The 21,351-nt window shown below is 44.7% G+C and overlaps 1 protein-coding gene across 1 annotated transcript; it reads right to left on the bottom strand.

Annotated features, from left to right (window-relative positions):
- Positions 1–1,595: 1,595 nt before the first annotated feature.
- Positions 1,596–16,190, bottom strand: LOC126212727 (uncharacterized). Its single transcript, XM_049940138.1, has 3 exons — positions 15,800–16,190; positions 8,945–9,196; positions 1,596–5,627 (listed from the first exon to the last, which is right to left on the bottom strand). Exons 1-3 carry the CDS (start codon positions 16,188–16,190, stop codon positions 5,509–5,511), a joined length of 762 nt encoding a protein of 253 aa, XP_049796095.1. The 3' UTR covers positions 1,596–5,508.
- Between the last annotated feature and the right edge of the window lie 5,161 nt (positions 16,191–21,351).

Raw genomic sequence — 21,351 nt, forward strand, 5'->3', positions numbered from 1 at the left:
TCTTCTTTGTCTCCAAGGTCATAGTGCGAATCATAACATCAGCATCGTTGCATCTGGCCACGTGTCAGGGGTGTATGGAAGAGGAGGGGGAGGAGGGGAGGTACTTCCACGTCCCCTGCGCTACTGTAACCCTGCTCCTCAGCCAGACGTAATAGAAATCCAGAAAATACTGTAAATTTTGTCAGCTGTGCTTGCATTACTGACTTCCAAAAATTCTTTTAAGGACTGGCTCACCAGTCACATTGGCGTCATTGCCTATTGTGTTCGTTGAAAAGGCATTAAGCAAACCCTGATTCTGACATGTCTGTTACCAGTTATTGTAAAATTCCCGCGACTGTGGTGACATTTCTAAGCCTTCGCTAGACTGTGGCGACTTATCGCCGACCAACTCAACTTCTTAATTTGCGTTTTCACTACATATCGCTTGTTCTGTTTCATTATTGTTTGATAAATTGGTTAATAATTGTGGATCCGCGCAATTTGCTGGAGTCTGACGTAAACTACTGGTATTTGCAAATTGCTCAAAGTAGTTCATTTCATCCTGTACTAAATCGTTATTTAGCAACACCCTGTTCACTTGTGCTACGACGGATTTTGATATTGTTTTCTGTTGTACCAAACATGATGAAATACTGATTTTTAGGAAAAACAAAATTCCTACAGTGACCAAGCAAACAAAAATAAAACTTTACTACTGTCCACGCCAATACCGAACAATGAATCAAATTCACACAGAACGTGTACTATTATGCCGACAGTTTATGTAATAGAGTAATCAATAAGCGTCACACGACATAAAATTTCACAAATTGGACACATGATTTTAAAGTCATTGCCTGAAGAAGAAGTGCAACATTAGTAAAATTAGCGCAGCGGCATCTCTTACTTTCGACAAAATCAACATTATCTGACTACATATTACCAAGAGAATCAACTAACTAACCTGGCACCAAGATCGCCGTATGTATCCTCCCCACAATATTGTGTCGTATGAAATTTAGCCCACATTTACCCCCCACTCTTTAAAAATCTGCATGTTACGAAAACTATGTACTCACAAACTGTTATCCAACATAACTCGTATGCTAACCCTTGACTAAACAGAGCCTAATTTGAACTGAACTGATCTGAATACAACTTCTCTTTATATTAAACGCCCAACTTAAGTAAAACCATTATGTCGCGCCGGCCGGTATGGCCGAGCGGTTCTAGGCGCTATAGTCTGGAACCGCGCGACCGCTACGGTCGCAGGTTCGAATCCTGCCTCGGGCATGGGTGTGTGTGATGTCCGCAGGTTAGTTAGGTTTACGTAGTTCTAAGTTCTAGGGGACTGATGACCTTAGAAGTTAAGACCCATAGTGCTCAGAGATATTTGAACCAATTATGTGGCCCCAATCAAAATTTCCACTTACCTTGCGTCTTGAAATTATTATTGCAGATTTCTCGAAAGCCCAACAGCAAAAAGAAAGCAGGCAACGGCTAAGCTAGATTTCTGTTTCTAAATATATATTCGATCTGTTTCACGTGGTAATGCATAATGATAAGCAGTGGGGTGGGGAGAGTAACTGTTACTATGAAATGATGTTCCAAGAAACGATTTTAGAGAAGTGTTTATTCAAAAAGATAGAGTAAAATCTCGCGTCGTCTGTACACATAACATTGGTCTGAACAGTACCATGCTTAACAAAGTGAACAATGATTTACCAACATATACATCATATTCACCCTTGCTGTCCTTTACAATCGTTCTTCCTTCATCTAACAGACTCCATCACAAGTCGACGCAGCACCACTGAACACGTCCATCAACTACCACACTTCAACTAAGAATGAATCAGACTGCGCAGAGGCAAAGACCGCACCACGACAGGAGCACAGATTGCTTAACAGTAACGTAACATGCTCTCTCTCTCTCTCTCTCTGGCATGCACATCGACAACACAAAAAACTCAAAATGACATGACCACCTTACAACCTAAAAAGAGCTGTTCAGGGATCGAGCAGCGATCCATTCTGTAATCGTCTCCAGCTGGTAATGCCATGTTTTTTAGCCAAGAAATATTTAAAACTTTTCTGTGGTCAGATGTTGGATGCTTTATTAAATCTATAAGATAGTTACCAATAACTACTGGGATTGTGATTTGAAATATAAATATATTATGTAGTTTCACTTCACAGTTATAGGTCATCCACGTTGAACAGTCTATTCCAACGGTTTTATCGAATAGTATAGCCCTGTATAACGTAGTATATAGTATAACATACTTCGCTGTATAATTTGTGAATCCAACGTGTGCAGTGTATAAATTAATAATCTCGTAACATATTTCGGAGAACAATGTTTCCCCCTATACCAATATACACTGAAGCGCCAAAGAAACCGGTATGCGCTAGCGTATTCAAATACAGAGGTATTTGTTTGTAAACCGGCAGAATACGGCGCTGCGGTCGGGAACGCCTGTATAACTCAAGTTTTGACGCAGTTGTTAGATCGGTTACTGCTGATACAGTGGCAGGTTATCAAGGTTCAAATGAGTCTCAACGTGGTGTTATAGTCGGTGCACGAGCGATGGTACAAAGCATCCCCGAGGTAGCGATGAGGCGGGGATTCTGCCGTACGACCATTTCACGAGTGTACCGTGAATGTCACGAATCCGGTAAAATATCAAATCTCCGACATCCCTGGGGCCGCTAAAAGATCCTGCAAGAACGGGACCAACGACGACTCAAGATAATAATTCAGAGTGACAGAAGTGTAACCCTTCCGCCAACTGCTGCAGATTTCAGTGCTGGACCATCAACAAGTGTCAGCGTGCGAAACATTCAACGAAACATCATCGATACGGGCTTTCGGAGCCGAAGGCCCGCTCTTGTACCCTTTTCCACTTCACAACACAAAGCTTTACACCTCACCTGGGCCCTTCAACTCCGACGTTGGACTGTTGATGACTGGAAACGTGTTGCCTAATCGGATGAGTCCCGTTTCAGATTGTATCGAGCGGATGGACGTGTACGGGTATGGTGACCACCTCATCAATTCATGGACTCTGCATGCCAGCAGAGGACTGTTAAAGGTGGTGAAGGTTCTGTAATTGTTTAGAGCGTGTCCAGCTGGAGTGATATGGGACCCCTGACACGTCTAGATACGACTCTGGCAGGTGACACATATGCAAGCGTCCTGAATGATCACCTGCATCCATTCATGCCTATTGTGCATTCCTGGGCAATTCCAACAGGACAATGTGACATCTTACACATCCAGAATTGCTACAGAGTGGCTTCAGGAACACTCTTCTGACTTTGGACAGTTCCGCTGGCCACCAGACTACCCAGACACGAACATTATTGAGCATATCTGGGATGCCTTGCAACGTGCTGTTCAGAAGAGATCTCCCCCCCCCCCTCCCCTCGTATTCTTACGGATTTATCGACTGCGCTGCAGGATTCATGATTTGAGTTCCCTCCACCACTACTCCTCACATTAGTCTAGGCCATGCCACGCCTTGCTGCCGCACTTGTGTGTGCTCGCGGGGGCCCTACACGATGTATTTGTCGGGTGTACAAGTTTCTTTGGCTCTTCAGTGTATATCTTCAGTCACTAAAACAAAATATTCTCTGTGATTTTGTGATGGTCTCAACGAAATTAGAGTTCTTGCAATAATTTATTTCATTAAATTGTTTTCAGTTTACGAGATGTCACATCTCATTCATTTTCGTTCGTTAATATTACCAGCTTTGCTGTATTTCTAGGCTGCCCATACTTTTACATAGAAAGCATACCGAATATTCTTATAAATGGGACATAGGATAAAAACCAGAGATACTGGATGAGTACAATGAAAACCCATGTTCATGTGCAAAAAATGAGGTACTGCACAAATGAAAACAAAAATGGTATCGTACAACTAAAAAAAACAGCAACTCGCATCTATTCATTCAGTTTGAGAAAAAAAAATGTATCTAGGACTGTAACAAAACGGACGAATAATATATACACTATACAATATGTCACAGTTCACATACAGAAAATGTACATATTAAATGCTAAATTACAAGTTAACGTGAATATTAACAAATTATGTGGAAAATAGAAATAAAACATTATTTATGAACTAGTGAAAATGATGAGTAGCATGAAGTGTTGGTGTTATAGAATCCAAATCCCACGAAATCGTAAGCAAGCCGATCAAATATTTTGACCATGTGTAAATGTATGAGACACATGGCGTGTTGGTCGATCTGTGGAATGCAATACAGCCGGCATTCAGGATGGCATGTTTTCGACAAACCCACGGTGGGTTTACGGAGGTGTACAGCAGCAGACATATGCGCACAGGTCACGCAATAACTGTAAATTATGGGCCAGTTATTTGTGGGGGTTGGCCTGAGACCCAATAGCTTCAGAGATGCGAAGCATCGGGATGAGAGCAGAGAAATCACTATAGGACAATTTCAGCATTGTGCATAGACAGTTGTTCGGCTGGAAGATGGTATTGGTGTTAACGAAACACCACTCATGAGTGGGTGCTGGTGGTCTGCAGTAATGTTGCCCAAGTAAACAGCTTTGATGATGCCTTGAAACACTGCCACAGGTCTCGAGGACGCCCAGATGGATGTCCCACACAGCATAACACTTTCCCCACCGACTCACGTCTGGGGTCTGCTGCAGCTGCTCGCGTCGATGATGGCGTATCAGCAACACGACCACCGATCTGGTGTATCAAACAAATCTGTTTATCTGGAGACGGGTCTCCATTGATCTACTGTTCAAACTCGGTGTACTCTCTGCAGTCGCAGCTGACGATCTCGTCGTGCCACCACGGTAACAGGTAAGGGTCGTCAGCACCAGGGTTGTGCTCTGCCGTCAGGTTGGCCACAGATCACCGCCAATCCTGCACTACAGAGCGGGCAAGGTTTTGACCTCCACAACCTGCGAAAAGGCGTCCCCTACCGACACCTTGTCTCCTTCCTGTGGTTTCTCTGTCCTCCAACCAGTTTCATTCCCATGCATCGGCTAATAACACTCTGTGCTTTGTCAGAGTCGCATGTGTCAACTGTTTTCCCACTTTGCAGCCCTGGCCGTTTCTAGAATTACTCCACATTCTTCTCTGCCGCGACTCGGCACACTCCTTAGCGCGTCACGTTCCCACAGCCCCTCCTGCTGGCATTCTGTCTCGCGCTGGGCAGTGGTCCTAATCCTTCGGCTCATGCGAAGGAAGGGCTGGCCTCACGATTTTGGTGCCGGAATAGTAAACCAGAATTTCTGGACATGGTCCACAAAACTTTTAGTTGAAGTCGTTGTCGTTCTGAAAGCGTAGAGTATAAGTACACGTAAAACTAACGAATAATTTTCTGTTACGACTGTGTGTTGGCAGCAGGTCATTCTGAAAGGAAAAATGAATGAGGCTGAGATCCGGTGGTTTATTCATCCTGCGGAAAGACTTCCGGTACGCTCGTCGCTGTACTGGGACTGTTCTCCGTGCGACGCGCACTGCGTGTGTCGCCACCTCAGTCAGCCTCGACAGCCGACGACGCGTCCAGCGGGCGTAGCTGCGTCGCCGCTGGCTCTGCTGGCATCGAACGGGGCCTCCATGCTGGACTGCGTCTGCTGGCACGTCGGCCGCAGCCTGAAAGAAAGCAGCTATGGTGATGGGGAAATATGGAGAACCTACTGCCGATGTCTCCGTGGTGAAAGTATGGAAGCCACACTTCTTCTGAAAATGTGATGCATTATTTATAACAAATTCCATTAGCGAATATATGTGTCGTCATAGCGCAATTAAGATGCCTAACTCCTTGAAAACGACACACCTACATGACGATCATGGGTAAACACCACACATTATCCTTACTGCTCGCTTATGCTTTGTTGGTTTTTGTTTGCTTATTTCGAACACCCTCCATTAAACCAACTTGGTGTAATACTACATATACATCCTGTGTGTGTGTGTGTGTTTGTGTGTGTGTAGTGTAGCGTAATGCTTGTATTGTGTGATGATGAATATGACTATGATGATTATGATGATGGTGAAATAAGGGAGCCATTCCCGGCACATAACCGACCACTTCCGAATAGCACCGTGTGGGCCGCAGAGCTTAACGTCCCCATCCGACAGACGGGTCGTCATCGACAGTGTCGCGCGCCCTCACATCATCAGGCACTGCAGAGAGGCCAGGCAGTTAAACCAGGGCGTTGGCGCCAAGTCTGGTGACCAGCAACATTACGTCACCACCTCTCCTCCCCTTGACGGCCAAATACTGGCAGTGGCAATTTTTTCCACCACTGCGGCTCTAACCAGTTTAGCTCCGGGTATAGAGTCACTGCACAAGCGTGCGTTACAGACCTCGGCCGAACAGGTGGTTAGACTGTGGGTTCAAGAAGACTACACATTTACAGTCAACAATACGGAATCAGTGTACACCATCTGTCTAGCTGTAGAGTAAATCCTATGTGGAAGTGTGAAAACGTGTACTAAATGTCTATGTAGCATGTTACGTGGTAACCAGCCTGGAATTCACTTAGCCAGATGTCAGATGATTCGAAAAATTTACCTGACTTGTACAGTTCCTACGTATCGAACCTAGCAGGACGTGGGAAACCACCTAAAACCCATGCCCAGTCCGGTCAGTTCGCCAGCCTTCCAGCCTAAATCGTTAACGCGCGGGCGGATTCTCTGTGGTGTCAGGCTCAGCTCCCCAAATCCCAGAAACGGCGTGTTAGCTTGCGTGACTATCTGCGCAGATCTTACTCCTCGCTTTTGTGTAATATTTCCTTTCTAAATGATAAGCCACCCCAGACAATTATTCTGTAAGAATTTTTTTTTAGTGAGAATGTGTAAAATTTGTCGAGAGTTTGGTTCGTTTGTTTCCAAAACCATAATTATACGAAGAGTAAATGAAGCTCAACTCAGTTTCTTGAGCAGCATCTTCCTCCAGTTCTAATTTTCGTCAGTATCTACACTCAAAAAACTGCAGAATTCTGCACTGTTTACTGAATCCTGTTCATGTGCTACATCAGCTGTTGGTGTGGCTCTGTTTGTTTTACAGAAATGAATAATGAAATATTAAGTGTCATTCTCAAAATCTGTGGTGAGATCATCTTCAGAGAATCACCAAACAATTCTCAGAAAACATCATTAAAAGCTCATCTATATTAGATTAGATTAGATTAGATTTGTACTTGTTCCATAGATCATGAATACAACACTTCGTACTGATGTGGAACGTGTTAGGTTAATAAAAGGTGTCTATACAAGATATTTCATTGCGCAACATATTAGATGACACTTAATATTTTGCCGGCCGGGGTGGCCATGCGGTTAAAGGCGCTACAGTCTGACACCGCGCGACTGCTACGGTCGCAGGTTCGAATCCTGCCTCAGGCATGGACGTGTGTGATGTCCTTAGGTTAGTTAGGTTTAAGTAGTTCTAAGGGACTGATGACCTTAGAAGTTAACTCCCATAGTGCTCAGAGCCATTTGAACCATCTGAACTTAATATTTTTAATTTTTTTTTGTGGGTGTTGGGGAAATTACCCACCTACTATACCCCCAATTCATCTAATGAGTAGAAGAAGTTGCCATTAAGAAATTCTTTTAATTTCCTTTTAAACACTATATTTCAAACTTTTGATGCTATTAGGTAAATGACCAAAGACTTTTGTAGCAGCATAATAACCCCCTTCTGAGCCAAATTTAGATATAACCTTGAGTAGTGAAGATCATCCTTTCTCCTAGTGTTGTAGCCATGTACACTGCTATTACTTTTGAATTCGTTTGGACTATTAATAACAAATTTCATAAGTGAATATATATATATATATATATATATATATATATATATATATAGTGATGATACAGTGAAGATTTCTAGCTCTTTAAATAAGTGTTTGCAGGATGATCTTGGATGAGCTCCAGCAATTATTCTGATTACACGCTTTTGTGCAATGAACACTCTTTTACTCAATGATGAGTTACCCCAGAATATGATGCCATACGAAAGCATAGAAGACCAACGATAACTGAAGAGAATCATTCAATGTGCGAGAAATGCAGCGTTTCTGCAAATTGCTGCAGATTTCATCGCTAGGCCATCAACAAGTATCAGCGTGCGAACCAGTCAGCAAAACATCATAGTTATGGGATTCCAGAGCGGAAGGTCCACTCGTGTACCCTTGATGACCCAACGACACAAAGCTTTATGCCTCGATTGGGCCGTCAACACGGACATTGGATTGTTGATGACTGAAAACATGTTACCTGGTCGACGAGTCTCGTTTAAAATTGTATCGAGTGGATGGACGTGTACGGGCATGGAGACAACCTCATGAATCCATGGACCCTGCATGTCAACAGGGGACGGTTCAAGCTGCTGGCGGCTCTGTAACGGTGTGGGGCATGTGCAGTTGGAGTGATATGGGACACTGATACGTCTAGATAAGGCTCTCACTGGTGATCCTGTCTGATCACCTGCATCCATTCATGTCCATTGTGCATTCCGACGGATTTCGGCAATTCCAGCAGGACAATGCGACACCCCACACTTCTGGAATTGCCGCAGAGTGGCTCCAGGAACACTCTTACACAGCCCTTGATGATAGTGTACAGTTTTCCTCCGGCAGTGTATGTGGAACAGCGGCTGAAACATAGCAATCAACATCTCCGAAGACTGGTGGCCCTGCAGGATCTGATAATTAGTGTGTGGCTTCAGCTGGGTTATACCTGAACAATCTTACTCTGTTCCTCGTTAATAGAAGACATTTACGAAGCTAGATGCGGTGTTTATGCCGTCATAGCCTGCTGTCTCCTAGTGGCTGGCCGATGTGTTGTCACTTATGCTTAGTCTAAGGAAACAGGACAAGTGGCAGCAGACAGAACGAATGTAACAAGTGGAGAGGAGAATCAGATGTATAATCAGTGGTTGCAGCCTTCAGTGGTGTACATACCGTGCACGGAGCAGGGGTTGGTGCAGTCGGCAGCGACAAGGCACGCGAGGCCACCGCTGAGTCCCCTGCCAGAGGTCCAGATGATGCCGCGAACAGCCACCGGGGCGCCGCCGCGCCCCTCCTCGTCTCTGGGCTGCTTGTCTCCCTCAGCAGGCCACGGTGGTCCGTGTCTCCAGCTACTCTGTGCGAGGCGCGCCACAACCGGCACCGCGATGCAAGGCGTGTCGAGGTCCTGCAACGTCCAGTGACTTCCTGTAAAACGTTTTCCGGTCATCTTGAGGGCTGCACCCTGCTCAGACAGGGCTTTAATTACCTGCCTCTACATCAACAACACCATCCATTGAAACTGCAACAACACGAGAGGGGCAATGGACAAACATCAACAAGGCATGAAGTGCACTACATGCTTCCACGAGCAGTACATTAGCGCTTCAGCTGGCTATCACCACTGTGACCATGGTGGCGACTCACCTGGACGTGGACGCAATGAGAGGTGCGATGACGCTGGTGAGTCCAATGACGAAGCTGTACACAGGGGTAACACCATAGGGTAGGGTGCCCCGTTTTCTGATGGTGGCCCAATACCAGGTGATTGGCTATTTTCTCTTTGGACAGTGCTCTCAAAGCGGAAACTAGATGAAATCCATGCACTGCCACCATTTTGCTATCCTGCTAACTGCCAAGCATATCAGCCACGTTCTGTGCTTATAGCTGATTTTTTTCTTAATATCTTACATTTGAATGTAATATTTTGTAGACACAGTGTAAGAAACAGCCAACAGCCTTGCGCGTGGTGGTAACACCGGTTCCCATCACATCATCGAAGTTAAGTGCCGTCAGGCTGGGCTAGCATTTGGATGGGTGACCATCCGATCTGCCAAGTGCTGTTGGCAAGCCGGGCAGACTCAGCCCTGGTGAGGCAAACTAAAGGAGCTACTTGATCGAGAAGTAGCGACTACGGTCTTGTAAAGTGATATACGGCTGGGAGAGCGGTGTGCTGACCACATGCCCCTCCATATCCTCATCCAGTGATGCCTGTGGGCTCAGGATGACACGGCGGCCGGTCGGTACCGTTGGGTTTTCATGGCCTATTCGGGCAGAGTTTAGTATGGTTTTTTAATGTAAGCAACTCAATCGCATGGTAAGTTGATTTTCTAGTCTTATTTATTGGTGATATATGATCGAAACCTGTGAGTAGAATGCAGTAATTCATTACATGTTTCGATAGGTCAACCATGTTTGTCAAGAGGTAAAGGTACCTAATTTCGGATACTGTTAGGGTGACAATTTCGATCATCTGACAAATGTGCCTCTTTATAGATTTCGCTTTTTATTTCTTTTCAGGAGATGGCTGGACTGATGAAGATATGAGGAAGGCAATGAATAGGGTTTCTTAAAAGCGTCCAAAGTGTTTCAGGTGGCAAAATTTACGCTTTTAGATTACGTAAAGTGAGGAAACTCGGAAGAGAAACTGGGCTCTAGGGTAGACGGAAAATGTGCTTTAGGAATAGTCGTCAACTCAAGACAAGCTAAAATGCCACACAGCAATTTTAGAAGAAGTAGGACAATATTCTAAAAGGTAAAAACACTAAAGCACTCAAAAGGTCAGCCAGAACAACACAAAGGTGCCTATAATGAGTTGGTGGGGGGGGGGAGGAAATAAAATGGACATATGAGTCATCATTTGCTAAGGATTCTGTTTCCCTCCTCTTGACAGACGATAAAGACAGCGCACATGAGGACTGCCTCTATTATTCTGTCTCATACCATAAAGATAAATCAGGGGAAGATTGGGTAAGATGTTTAGAATGTTTCCGTTGGGTACATGAGCTGTGTACTGGGACTCAGAAACCTGCATGGAAGATGTACAAATGTGGAAACTATAAATGTAGTTATAAGAGTATCATTATTGTAATCAAACTGGAATATCTCAATATTACTTTTTGTACTTTTTGTAATAAAACGATATTTCTATAGGTATGGAATTTACAATTAAGAGACAGAGAATTTGAAATTACTCATCCTTTTAGTACACACTCCCAAATGAAAAACTTCTTTGACATAAATTATTAAATCTAATCTGCTGAGTTTTGCTATAAACGGATGTATATAACGAAAATATGTTATGTCGGACATGAATCCGTAATTTTTGGAAACTTTCAGCTGATTTTTAACCAACCACATCCTTAGATTTTCTTAGATACCCGAAAACAGGGCATCTCACACTATCATTCAGGATAGTCGCCATTCTCATTGCAGCATCGCGATGGATGTGTCAATGTGTTGAGGCTCCAAGGAGAGCATAGGCGGCCACGCTGCATTTGTCGTTCCCATACATGGGCAGCAGCTGGCAGCATTGTATGGGGTGCTATTTTGTACGTAGCCCATAGTCGGTAAGGTGGACAGCAGCCGCCCATATTTCCGATTTGTCAAGTTCGGTGGCTGCCCACTGTTTTTAAGAGCTTGTTAACATTATCTTTCAAGCAAATAATTCAAGGCCTCATGTTGTCCATCGTGTCTGGGCTTGTGTTACAGTGGTAATGTTACATAAATTGAAGGTGCAGGTGGGAGAAAGGAAAGGAAGGGAAAGAAACTAATAACATCAGCTGCATCTGGACTTTATACGGAAAGGGCGGCGATGAGTCAAAATGTGTGTCGGACCAGGCGAACAAGGACTCGAACCAAGGATCTTCTGCTTACTAGACGGTTGCATTAACCACTGCGCCACTCAGGCAGATGGTTTGTCGCAAACGCGCGGACTATCCCCGGCGTGCTCCCCGGCCGACCCAGGCGCCACCTACTTGCAGTCTCACACATGTCCTCCACACTCACTGATTTTAGATTCCCTCTAGAGATCGAACGCAGATAAGCGTCTGCTCCCAAGGTCGTGGATTCATAGCCCGTCGCGACAAATCAGTTATCTGGATCCCTGTTGTCTGTTCTTGCATTTCCTTTCACCCGACTCCACCTTCAATTTACATAATATTCATCACAACTGCGGATTCTGCATGATGTCTGTTGCTTCAGACATCACACATTCATAAAATAGTTGTAATGGCCAGAACTGTGTCTGTGTATTCATAATTTAGCAACCACTGTGACGTTCTTGGTACTAGGTACTTTATATTGTAGAATACACGAGAGATTATTGTCCCTCCATTTGCATCAGGTTCTCGGAAAGAGTGTCACCTCAAGTTACTCTGTGTGCATAGTAATTTATCTAATCCTGTCTTCATGGTCCCAAGCACAGCAATGCGTGGGTGGCTGTAGTATAATCCCAGATTCCATACTTAAATTCGTTGTTGAAAAAGCTGACCCCTATCTCCAAGCCCCAACCACTTTAGGCTTTACAGCACTCCTGTGACACTTTCGCAAAACACAGACAAGCCTGAAACCTTTCGTATCTCTCTGTACACTCCCAAAATCCTCTCGTCGTGCTGTCTGCTGTGGTGCCCACAGTAATATTCTAGAATGGGCCCCACGAGCATTTTGGAAGCCAGACTGACTGAATTTCGCTAGTGTCCTACTGATAACCTGTCGTCTACCACCTGCTTTAACTACGACTGACCGTATCTGATTCTTCCATTTCCTGTCTCCACAAACTGTTTGTACAATTTCACTGATTCCAGTAGGTGGGGTGCAAAGTTTCGTATTTATGAACCATTAAAGAAAGCTGCCAATGTCTGTATGAGTTCGAAATCATGTAAATTTGTGAGTGGGTATATGTGGAGCTTTTCAAGGTACAATTTCGTCACCTGAGAAATTTCTGAGATTATTATTAGCATTGTATAGTAGGCAATTAACATACAATATGATCTGTAATGGTTACAGCACACTTCCCTTCGGTTACTTCTACACATGTTGTATGATTCTTTATCCGTCTTGAGTCGTGGTACCACATGTATTAGTACACCTCTTAATAATATTTTGTATGATATATGTTCTTCACGAGTTAATAAATCCTCCACTTGATTGCCTTGAACATTAGCTCTCAGAATACCTTGTGTAAAAAGTGCTACTCGAATTCCTCATGACCAATATTTTTGAGAATCTCGCTGGTATTAAAGCGATCATTGTATTCAAAGTACCTCGACTTTCCAACATGGTACGCAACAGATACGAGACAGTAATTTGAAATTTGTGGTAAGTTCCTATGGGACCAAACTCCCAAGGTCATCGGTCCCTAGGCTTACACATTGCTTAATATAACTTAAACTAACTTAGGGTAAGGACAAGACACACGCTCAGGCCCGAGAGAGGACTCGAACCTCCGACGGGAGTAGCCGCGCAAACCGTGGCAAGGCGCCCGAGACAGCATGGCTACCCCGCGCGGCTGTGAGACAGTCGTCGATGGTAGACAGACAGTTTGAGTACTCACCACTGTCACTGAATCGGTTCGCACAGAGCACGACCACTTGGACGAGCTATCCATATACAGAAACAGGCATAGGTCGTAAGGTATCAGCCAGATGGGACGTCGAGCTGTGCTGAGGCGGAGAGGTGGTGAAACTCGTCCGCAACCTCCGGCAGTGGAATTGCTGCTGCAGGAGGGCAGTTGGGCGCCACTGTTCTGACTAGGTGAGGTTCAAATGGCTCTGAGCACTATTGGACTTAACATCTGAGGTCATCAGTCCCCTAGAACTTAGAACTACTTAAACCTAACTAATGACATAACAGTCATCCATGCCCGAGGCAGGATTCGAACCTGCGACCGTAGCGGTCGCGCGGTTCCAGACTGTAGCGCCGAGAACCGCTCGGCCACCCCGGCAGGTTAGGTGAGGCGGATGCTTTCCGAGCCCAGGTTTTGCCCAGCTACGGACACACAGATATCTGGACAGTAGCAAAAGGCGCTTGACGAAGACAAGGGGCGAACGGACGACACAGGTGAACATGGCAGTCGCAGATGCCAGAGGACGTCATTGCAGATAGTGATGAAGGGTGCATTCAGAATGGAAATTTGTTGGCGAGTTTGGGTACCCTCTGGAATGAGAACAGAGAGCGTTGTGGAACGGCTCTGAAAGTTGTAGTCAAGTGATTTGACTGGCGAAATGAAGATGGTGAGCTGGCCATTCTCATGTGTGGACATCCCGTTAGAAAAACTTGGCAGAGGGCCAGGAGAAAGGTCCTCTTACGTGAGTGTGGCTCTCCCTGTCTGCCAAAACAGCTCACTGGGCTCTCACTTCCTGCAACGACAAGTCTCTCATCATAGTATGCTGCCAAAGGTTGTTTCTGTGTTACAGTAACCAGACGCTGGGAAGCAACCCTGAGGATCGTCATTAACTTCTTATGTGCATACCGTTGTATACTTGTCTTGGTCATTGTGATACGAACATATTAATTGTGTTGTAAATCGAATAACCAATGACGGATGGAGCAACGAGAACATCAAAAGCTGAGTAGCAGCGGCATCAAGAGCATTCCTGGCCAAGAGAAAGCTACTACTATAGATCTTGATTTGAGGAAGAAATATCTGAGAATACGTTTGGAGCACAGTATTGTATGGGTGTGAAGCAAGGAGTTTTGGAAAACCAGGACAGAAGAGAATCGAAGCGTTTGAGATGTGGTGCTACAGATGAATGTTGAAAATTAGGTGGAGTGATAACGTAAGGAATGGGCAGTTGTGTGCAGAATCGGAGAAGAAAGGAATATGTGGGACTTTTTTTTTTGGAAATTTTGTGGTAAGTTCCTATGGAACCAAACCACTGAGGTCATTGGTCCCTAGGCTTACATACTGCTTAATCTAACTTAAACTAACTTACGCTTAGGATAACACACACAGCCATGCCGGAGGGAGCACTCGAACCTCCTGTGGGGGAAGCCGCGCGAAACGTGGCTACCCCACGCGGCGAATATGTGGAAAACAACTGACAAGGAGAAGGGGCAGGATGATAGGACATCTATTAAGACATCAGGAAACAACGTCCGTGGTGCTACAGGGAACTGTAGAAGGCAAAAATTGCAGAGGAAGACAGAGATTGGAATACATCCAGCAAATAATTGAGGATGTAGATTCTAAGTGCTACTGTGAGATGAAGTGGTTGGCAAGGAAAGAAATTTGTGGCGGCCACATCAAATCAGTCAGAAGACTGTCTCAAAAAAAAAAAAATGGTGTGAACTAGTAATGTTCCAAAACAGCTTATTTTATGCAAGTAATCGGCGTAATCTAGTTTCAATTTTTCAGCTGGTGCTCAGATGCCTTTAGTTTCTGTGTAGCATGCGTCATTTTCACTCATGATAAGTAACTTTTCGGCAACAGATCACTGTGTATGCTCAGGCTTCCAATTCAGTGCACTTGCTCAAAGACACAAATAATTTGAAGTTTATTATAGATTCTCTAGAAGTATTGTTATCCTTTAAGCAGTTATAGCCGTTTTGAGTGGCGGTATTGTTAGACTATTGATCCCTTCTGTAATGTCTACAACGTTCATAATTGTGTAAAAATTATAGAAATACATAAAGGGCACTTACATCACAACCTTTTCACGAACTTGCATCGGTAATGTAGGATCTGGCGAGTAGTTGGATCCTGCATCCTGTCTATCACATTTCGCAGCGATTGACTTCGTGTTATTCGCAAACACCTGGAAAACTTTTTAAATCCAATAAACAACTGAAGATCATTAATTTAAAGCCTTGCCAAATCGAACTTTGTGTTATCTTCTGATTCACAAAATGGAGAACAAATTCCATTCGTCTAAATGTTGACATCAAGTGTAGTTTCCCCCTAATGAACATGGTCCTGCACTGTGAGGCTGACGACGTTTAGTCTTGCCTCGTAGCAGTATGCAAAAGCCCAGCTGCCTCTCAGAAGTGTATAGCGCCGTTTGACTCTATGATGTACGAGGAAGTACTTACCCTGCGCTGACAGCTGCAGGAAAACACCTCTCTCTCCCTCACCGCGAGGGCGCCCCCTGCGGCCGACGTGGCTGCAGACGCAGTCCAGCACGGAGGCCCCGTTCGATGCCAGCAGAGCCAGCGGCGACGCAGCTACGCCCGCTGGACGCGTCGTCGGCTGTCGAGGCTGACTGACGTGGCGACAGACGCAGCGCGCGTCGCACGCAGAACAGTCCCAGTACAGCGACGAGCGCACAGGAAGTCTCTCCGCCGGTTGAGCGAAACCGCAGGAAGCGCGGCGTCTCTCGCCTTGACCGCAGCCGTTTTCCTTCTTATTTTCAGAGCGGCCAGCTGCCAGTACACAGACGTGACAAAAAATTATTCTTTCGTTTTCTGCGTACGTCTGCCACATGCTTTTTATGACAACAGTTAGTTCAACTAAAAGACTTGTGGGTGATGTCCAGAAACTCACGTTTACTGTTCCCACACACAAAAAAAGAGTCGCCGTACCTAGCTTTTAGTGTTGAATTGGGAACTGAGAGAGTTTGTACGTAACTGCACTTATTGTAAAAATATATTTGTGGATTGAAATGATTGATGCTGAACATACCATGTGGATAACACACCGCTGAGCCGAAACATCACGACAACGGCCAGCGCGGGATTCAATGCTACCAGAAGACGCTGTGAGAACGAGACTCGCTCAGGAGCGCGTACAAACGGAGTAGAGGAGAACGGGCAATCTTTCTACACTGAAGCGCCAAACAAACTGGTATAGGCATTCGTATTCAGATACACAGATACGTAAACAGGCAGAATACAGCGCTGCGGTCGGCTACGCCTCTATATGACAAAAGTGTCTCACGCAGTTGTTAGATCGGTTACTGCTGCTACAATGGCGCGTTATCAAGATTTAAGTGAGTTTCAGCGGGTTGTTATTGTCGGCGCACGAGCTGTGGGACACAGCATCTTCGAGGTAGCGCTGAAGTGGGGATTTTCCCGTACGACCAATTCACGAGTGTACCGTGAATACCACGAATCCGGTAAAACATCAAATCTCCTACATCATTGCGGACGGAAAATCGTCCTGTAAGAAGGGGATCAATGGCGGCTGAGGAGAATCGTTCAGCGTGACAGAAGAGCAACTCTTCCCCAGATTCCTGCAGATTTCAATGCTGGGCCACCAATAAGTGTCACCGTGTGAACTAGCCAACTAAACATCATCGATATGGGTTTCAGAACCGAAGGCACACTTGTGTACCCTTGATGACTGCACCACACGAAGCTTTACGCCTCGTATGGGCCCATCGAGACCGACATTGGACTGTTAATGACTGCAAACATGTTGCCTGGGAGGACGAATTTCGTTTCAAATTGTATTGAGCGGATGGACATGTACATTTATGGAGACAACCTCATGAATCCATGGACCCTGCAAGCCAGCAAGGGACTGTTGAAGCTGGACGAGTCTCTGTAATGGTGTGGGGCTGGCCACCAAACTCCCCACACATGAACATTATTGATCATATCTGCGATGCCTTGGAACGTGCTGTTCAGAGGAGCTCTCCACCCCCTCGTACTCTTACGGATTTATGGACAGCGCTGCAGGTTCATGGTGTCAGTTCCCTCCAGCACTACTTCAGACATTAGTCTAGTCCATGCCATGTCGTGTTGCGCCACTTCTGGGTGCTCCTGGGAGGCGTACACGATATTAGGCAGGCGTACCGGTTGCTTTGGCCCTTCAGTGTAGATACGGCAAGGGTCGCAAGAGGGGAAACTCACTGACGTACCTATAGGCGACTTCGGCAAAGAGACAGATTGTCATTAGCTGGTGCGTGGGAACGCCGGCTGTTCGTGTGCTACTGCCCTCAGCATCTATGGAATCCGTTTGAAGGTCGGTCAAAGAATTCATAAAGGCCAAGGTGTTAGAAACTGCAGTTTCGCTACAAAATTCTGTGGTAAAATATTCTTCAGTTGCGGTGGATGAGTTCATTATGATAATATGTCCCATGCACACAGTGTCGGCAGTAGCACCACTACCAGCTTCCCTGTACCAATCTTCCCCCTTCACTCGATGTTTCTTATGACTGGAACTTTTATATTTCAATTAACTTTTATCTTGGCGCACACTCGCTATACTATTCAGAGGAGAATTGCAAGATTTCTCTGTACCTTTAAAACTAGAGACTTCAAATGGTCGTTACAGTTGGACATAATCTCGTCGGAATATCTACAGTCGACTAAAGTCTTTAGCAGAAAAAAATACTCTTTCCAATTATTTTCTTAACATTTTTCCCAACGGGTAGTACATCACTTTCAAAGTATCTGCTTTTTTCGCAACCACAGCATATTAGTAGAGTACACAACGCTTATTAATTGTACAGCAGGCGATACTGTATTAAACCAGGAACCTAGAAACGATGGAGAGGCTTCGTCCTGCTGTAGCTCTTTGTGGTTCACAACCCCACAACAAGCCACAGCCGTCCACCCACCACTCCGCCGCCCCACACCGAACCCAGGGTTTTTATGTGGTTCTGGGGACCCCCTCCCCCGCCCCCCTCCCGTTCATCGCCCGCCATCCCTCCCCGGGAACGTCTCATACCAGACGAGTGTACCCCTAAATGTTTACATGGCAGAATAATTATGATGTATGCGTACGTGGAAACAGTGTTTGTGCGGCAATCACCGGGACACAGTGTAACTGAGGCGGAATTAGGGCAAACAGCCCGCATTCGCCGAGATATGTGGAAAACCGCCTTCCCGATCAAAAAGCAGCGAGTGAGACAGCGCTGCTAACCGGGTGGGCCTACAGGAGGTTTCTGGATTGATAAAAATTCAGCTCAAAATTATTTTTTTCATTCATTTAATACTTCTTTTTCTTCGTGATTTATTTAGTAAAATATTTTCACTATACATAAAATAACTTCATAAGAACTCAGCAAAAACGTGGCGATAAGTTATTAAAAACTCACCCATAACAAGGACATTTAACTTGTTTCATTTAAGGGGCTCCGGAACGCCCTATACTTGCAATGTTAAAATAACGCTTATAAATTACATCTTTCCTCACAAAGTATTTGAGGTAGGAAGTTGAACTTTTTACAGATTATTTATTGGAATATGGGCTACAACTTAACACAGGGATTTTACAAAATTTTAGTTCAGTTATTAAAGATGATTTTTTTTCAATTGTAATGAAAATTCACAACATTTATTTGCAATTTTTTATTTATATATTCAAAAATATACAGTTCTTTGGAAAAAGGCTGTGTTAAATTATGCAGAAGGTACTGTGTAACATTTACTGAAAGTTTGAAACAAATATGTTTGGAAGATCTTTAGAAAACATGTAATTAGTATGAGAAAATAAAAGTTTTGGGAATCGAGCGACAAAGATTTGATTAACTATTTAGTGCATTCCAGGTCCATAGGATGAATTATCTTCATCCTCTGCAAACTCCTCCTCCAGCTTCCTCTTGTTCCTCCTCCTGTTTACTCTTGCTTGTATTTCTAGACTCTTTACAGCCCTGTCTGCAGCCCGAAGGCGATGCTTGTCTAAAGCAAGCATCGCTCGTACCATGTTAGAACCTATCTTCATTCCCTTATTTCTAAATACCTTGGCTTTCTAACATTTCTCCTTTTCTTAAAAGCCTTCAGAGGATTTCTAATAACTTTACTTTTACTCATTATTATACTTCAACAAAACAGAGACTCAAGAAACAGAATTAATTACGAATATTTTCGAGATAACGACAGAGTAAATAAACATGAAACAATCGACAATCACACCAGCGATATATATTGAACCATCACAGGTTAGCCACAACACATACTTTATCTCACATCACTAAAATGTACCTGATGAACACGGACGTTAATAATAACACCATTTGACAGCAGTTTAACAGCGCCACAGTGGGTCACGCCCATGTAGAACACATTTCAAAAAAAATTTAAAAATAGTTGTAGTCTTCGGAATTGAATAAATTATATATCTATTAAAAGGTAATAGTCTGCAGATTCAGAAAACGCAAAAAAGTAAAAATTGAACTTTTCATGATTTTGAGCCTTTCCGGAGCCCCTTAAGAAATTATTTCGTTTCCGTAGACATTGAGGTGACAAACATCATGGCATACCTTCTAATGTCGTGTCGAACTTTCTTCTTCCCAGCATAACGTAGCAACTCTATGTGGCATGGACTCAACGAGTCGCTCCAAGTCCCCAGTAGAGATACAGAGCCATGCTGGCCTTGTAGGTGCCCATAATTGCGAAGGTGTTGCCAGTGCAAGATTTTGTGCACCAACTGACCTCTCGAATACATCCCATAAATGTTCGACGGGATTCGTATCGGGCGAACTGGCTGACTAAACCATCGCTCGAATTGTCCAGGATTGTCTTCAAACCAGTTTCAAATAACTGTGGCCTGGCCATATCCGCACATTTTAATCCATAAAAATTCCATCGTTGTCTGTGGACGTGAAGTCCATGAACGGCTGCCAACGATCTCCAAGCGCCCGAACACAACCAGGACCCTATACACTCCATGTAAACACTGGACACATCACTATGCAGCAACCACCAGCTTGCACAGTGCCTTGTTGCCAACTTGGGTTTATGGCTTCGTGAGGTCCGCGCCACACTCGGACCCTACCATCAGGTCTTACCAGCTGAATTCGGGACTCATCTGACCAGTCGTCTAGGGTCCAACCGATATGGCCGCGCACCCAGAAGAGGCACTGCAGACGATATCGTACTGTTAGCAAAGCCACTAGGGCCGGTCGCCTGCTGCCAAAGCCCATGGGCGCCAAATTTCGCCGCACTGTCCTTGTGGATACGTTCGTCATACGTCCCACATTGATTTCTGCTGTTATATCACGCATTGTTGCTTGTCTGTTAGCACTAACGACTGTACGCAAACGCCGCTGCTCTCGGTCGCTAAGTAAAGGTCGTGCTAAGAGGTAAAGCCTGAAATTTGGTTTCCTCGGCAGACTCTTAACACTGTGGTTCTCAGAATACTGAATTTCCCAACCATTTCCGAAATGGCATTTCCCAGCGCTAACTACTATTTTAGGTTGAAAGACTGTTAATTCCTGTCGTGCAGGAACTTTCCAGAGTACGAATTATAGCTCCGCCAATCCACTGCACTTTTAGGCCTTGTGTATGCAATACTACTGCCGCCTGTATACGTGCATATCGTTGTCCCATGACCTTTTCACCCCAGCGTAATGACAGACATTAACGTTCTTCACAACACGATCGTGAAAATCTTTCATTCGCCGGTGTCGGCTGACTCTTTTTGGTGACCTGCACAGCGGCATGTCAGTGGGCCATGCTGTCACGAACTCGAGTGCTGCACATTTAAAAACAGAAAGAAGCACATTTCTTTAATACACTGATCACCACCTAATAATATACGTTCCAACGACTAATTGCTACTTACCTGCGTCGCTCAGGCGGGAAAAGACGTCGATGTTTCGGCTAATACATTGAAACACTACATATCGTCCCTCAGAGCCGAGCGTATTCCAGTTTTAAGGGTGTTATGGGACTGAAATCTTCGTCTGTTGAAACTG

Source organism: Schistocerca nitens, chromosome 11 (assembly GCF_023898315.1).
Source record: "Schistocerca nitens isolate TAMUIC-IGC-003100 chromosome 11, iqSchNite1.1, whole genome shotgun sequence".
NCBI lineage: Eukaryota > Metazoa > Arthropoda > Insecta > Orthoptera > Acrididae > Schistocerca > Schistocerca nitens.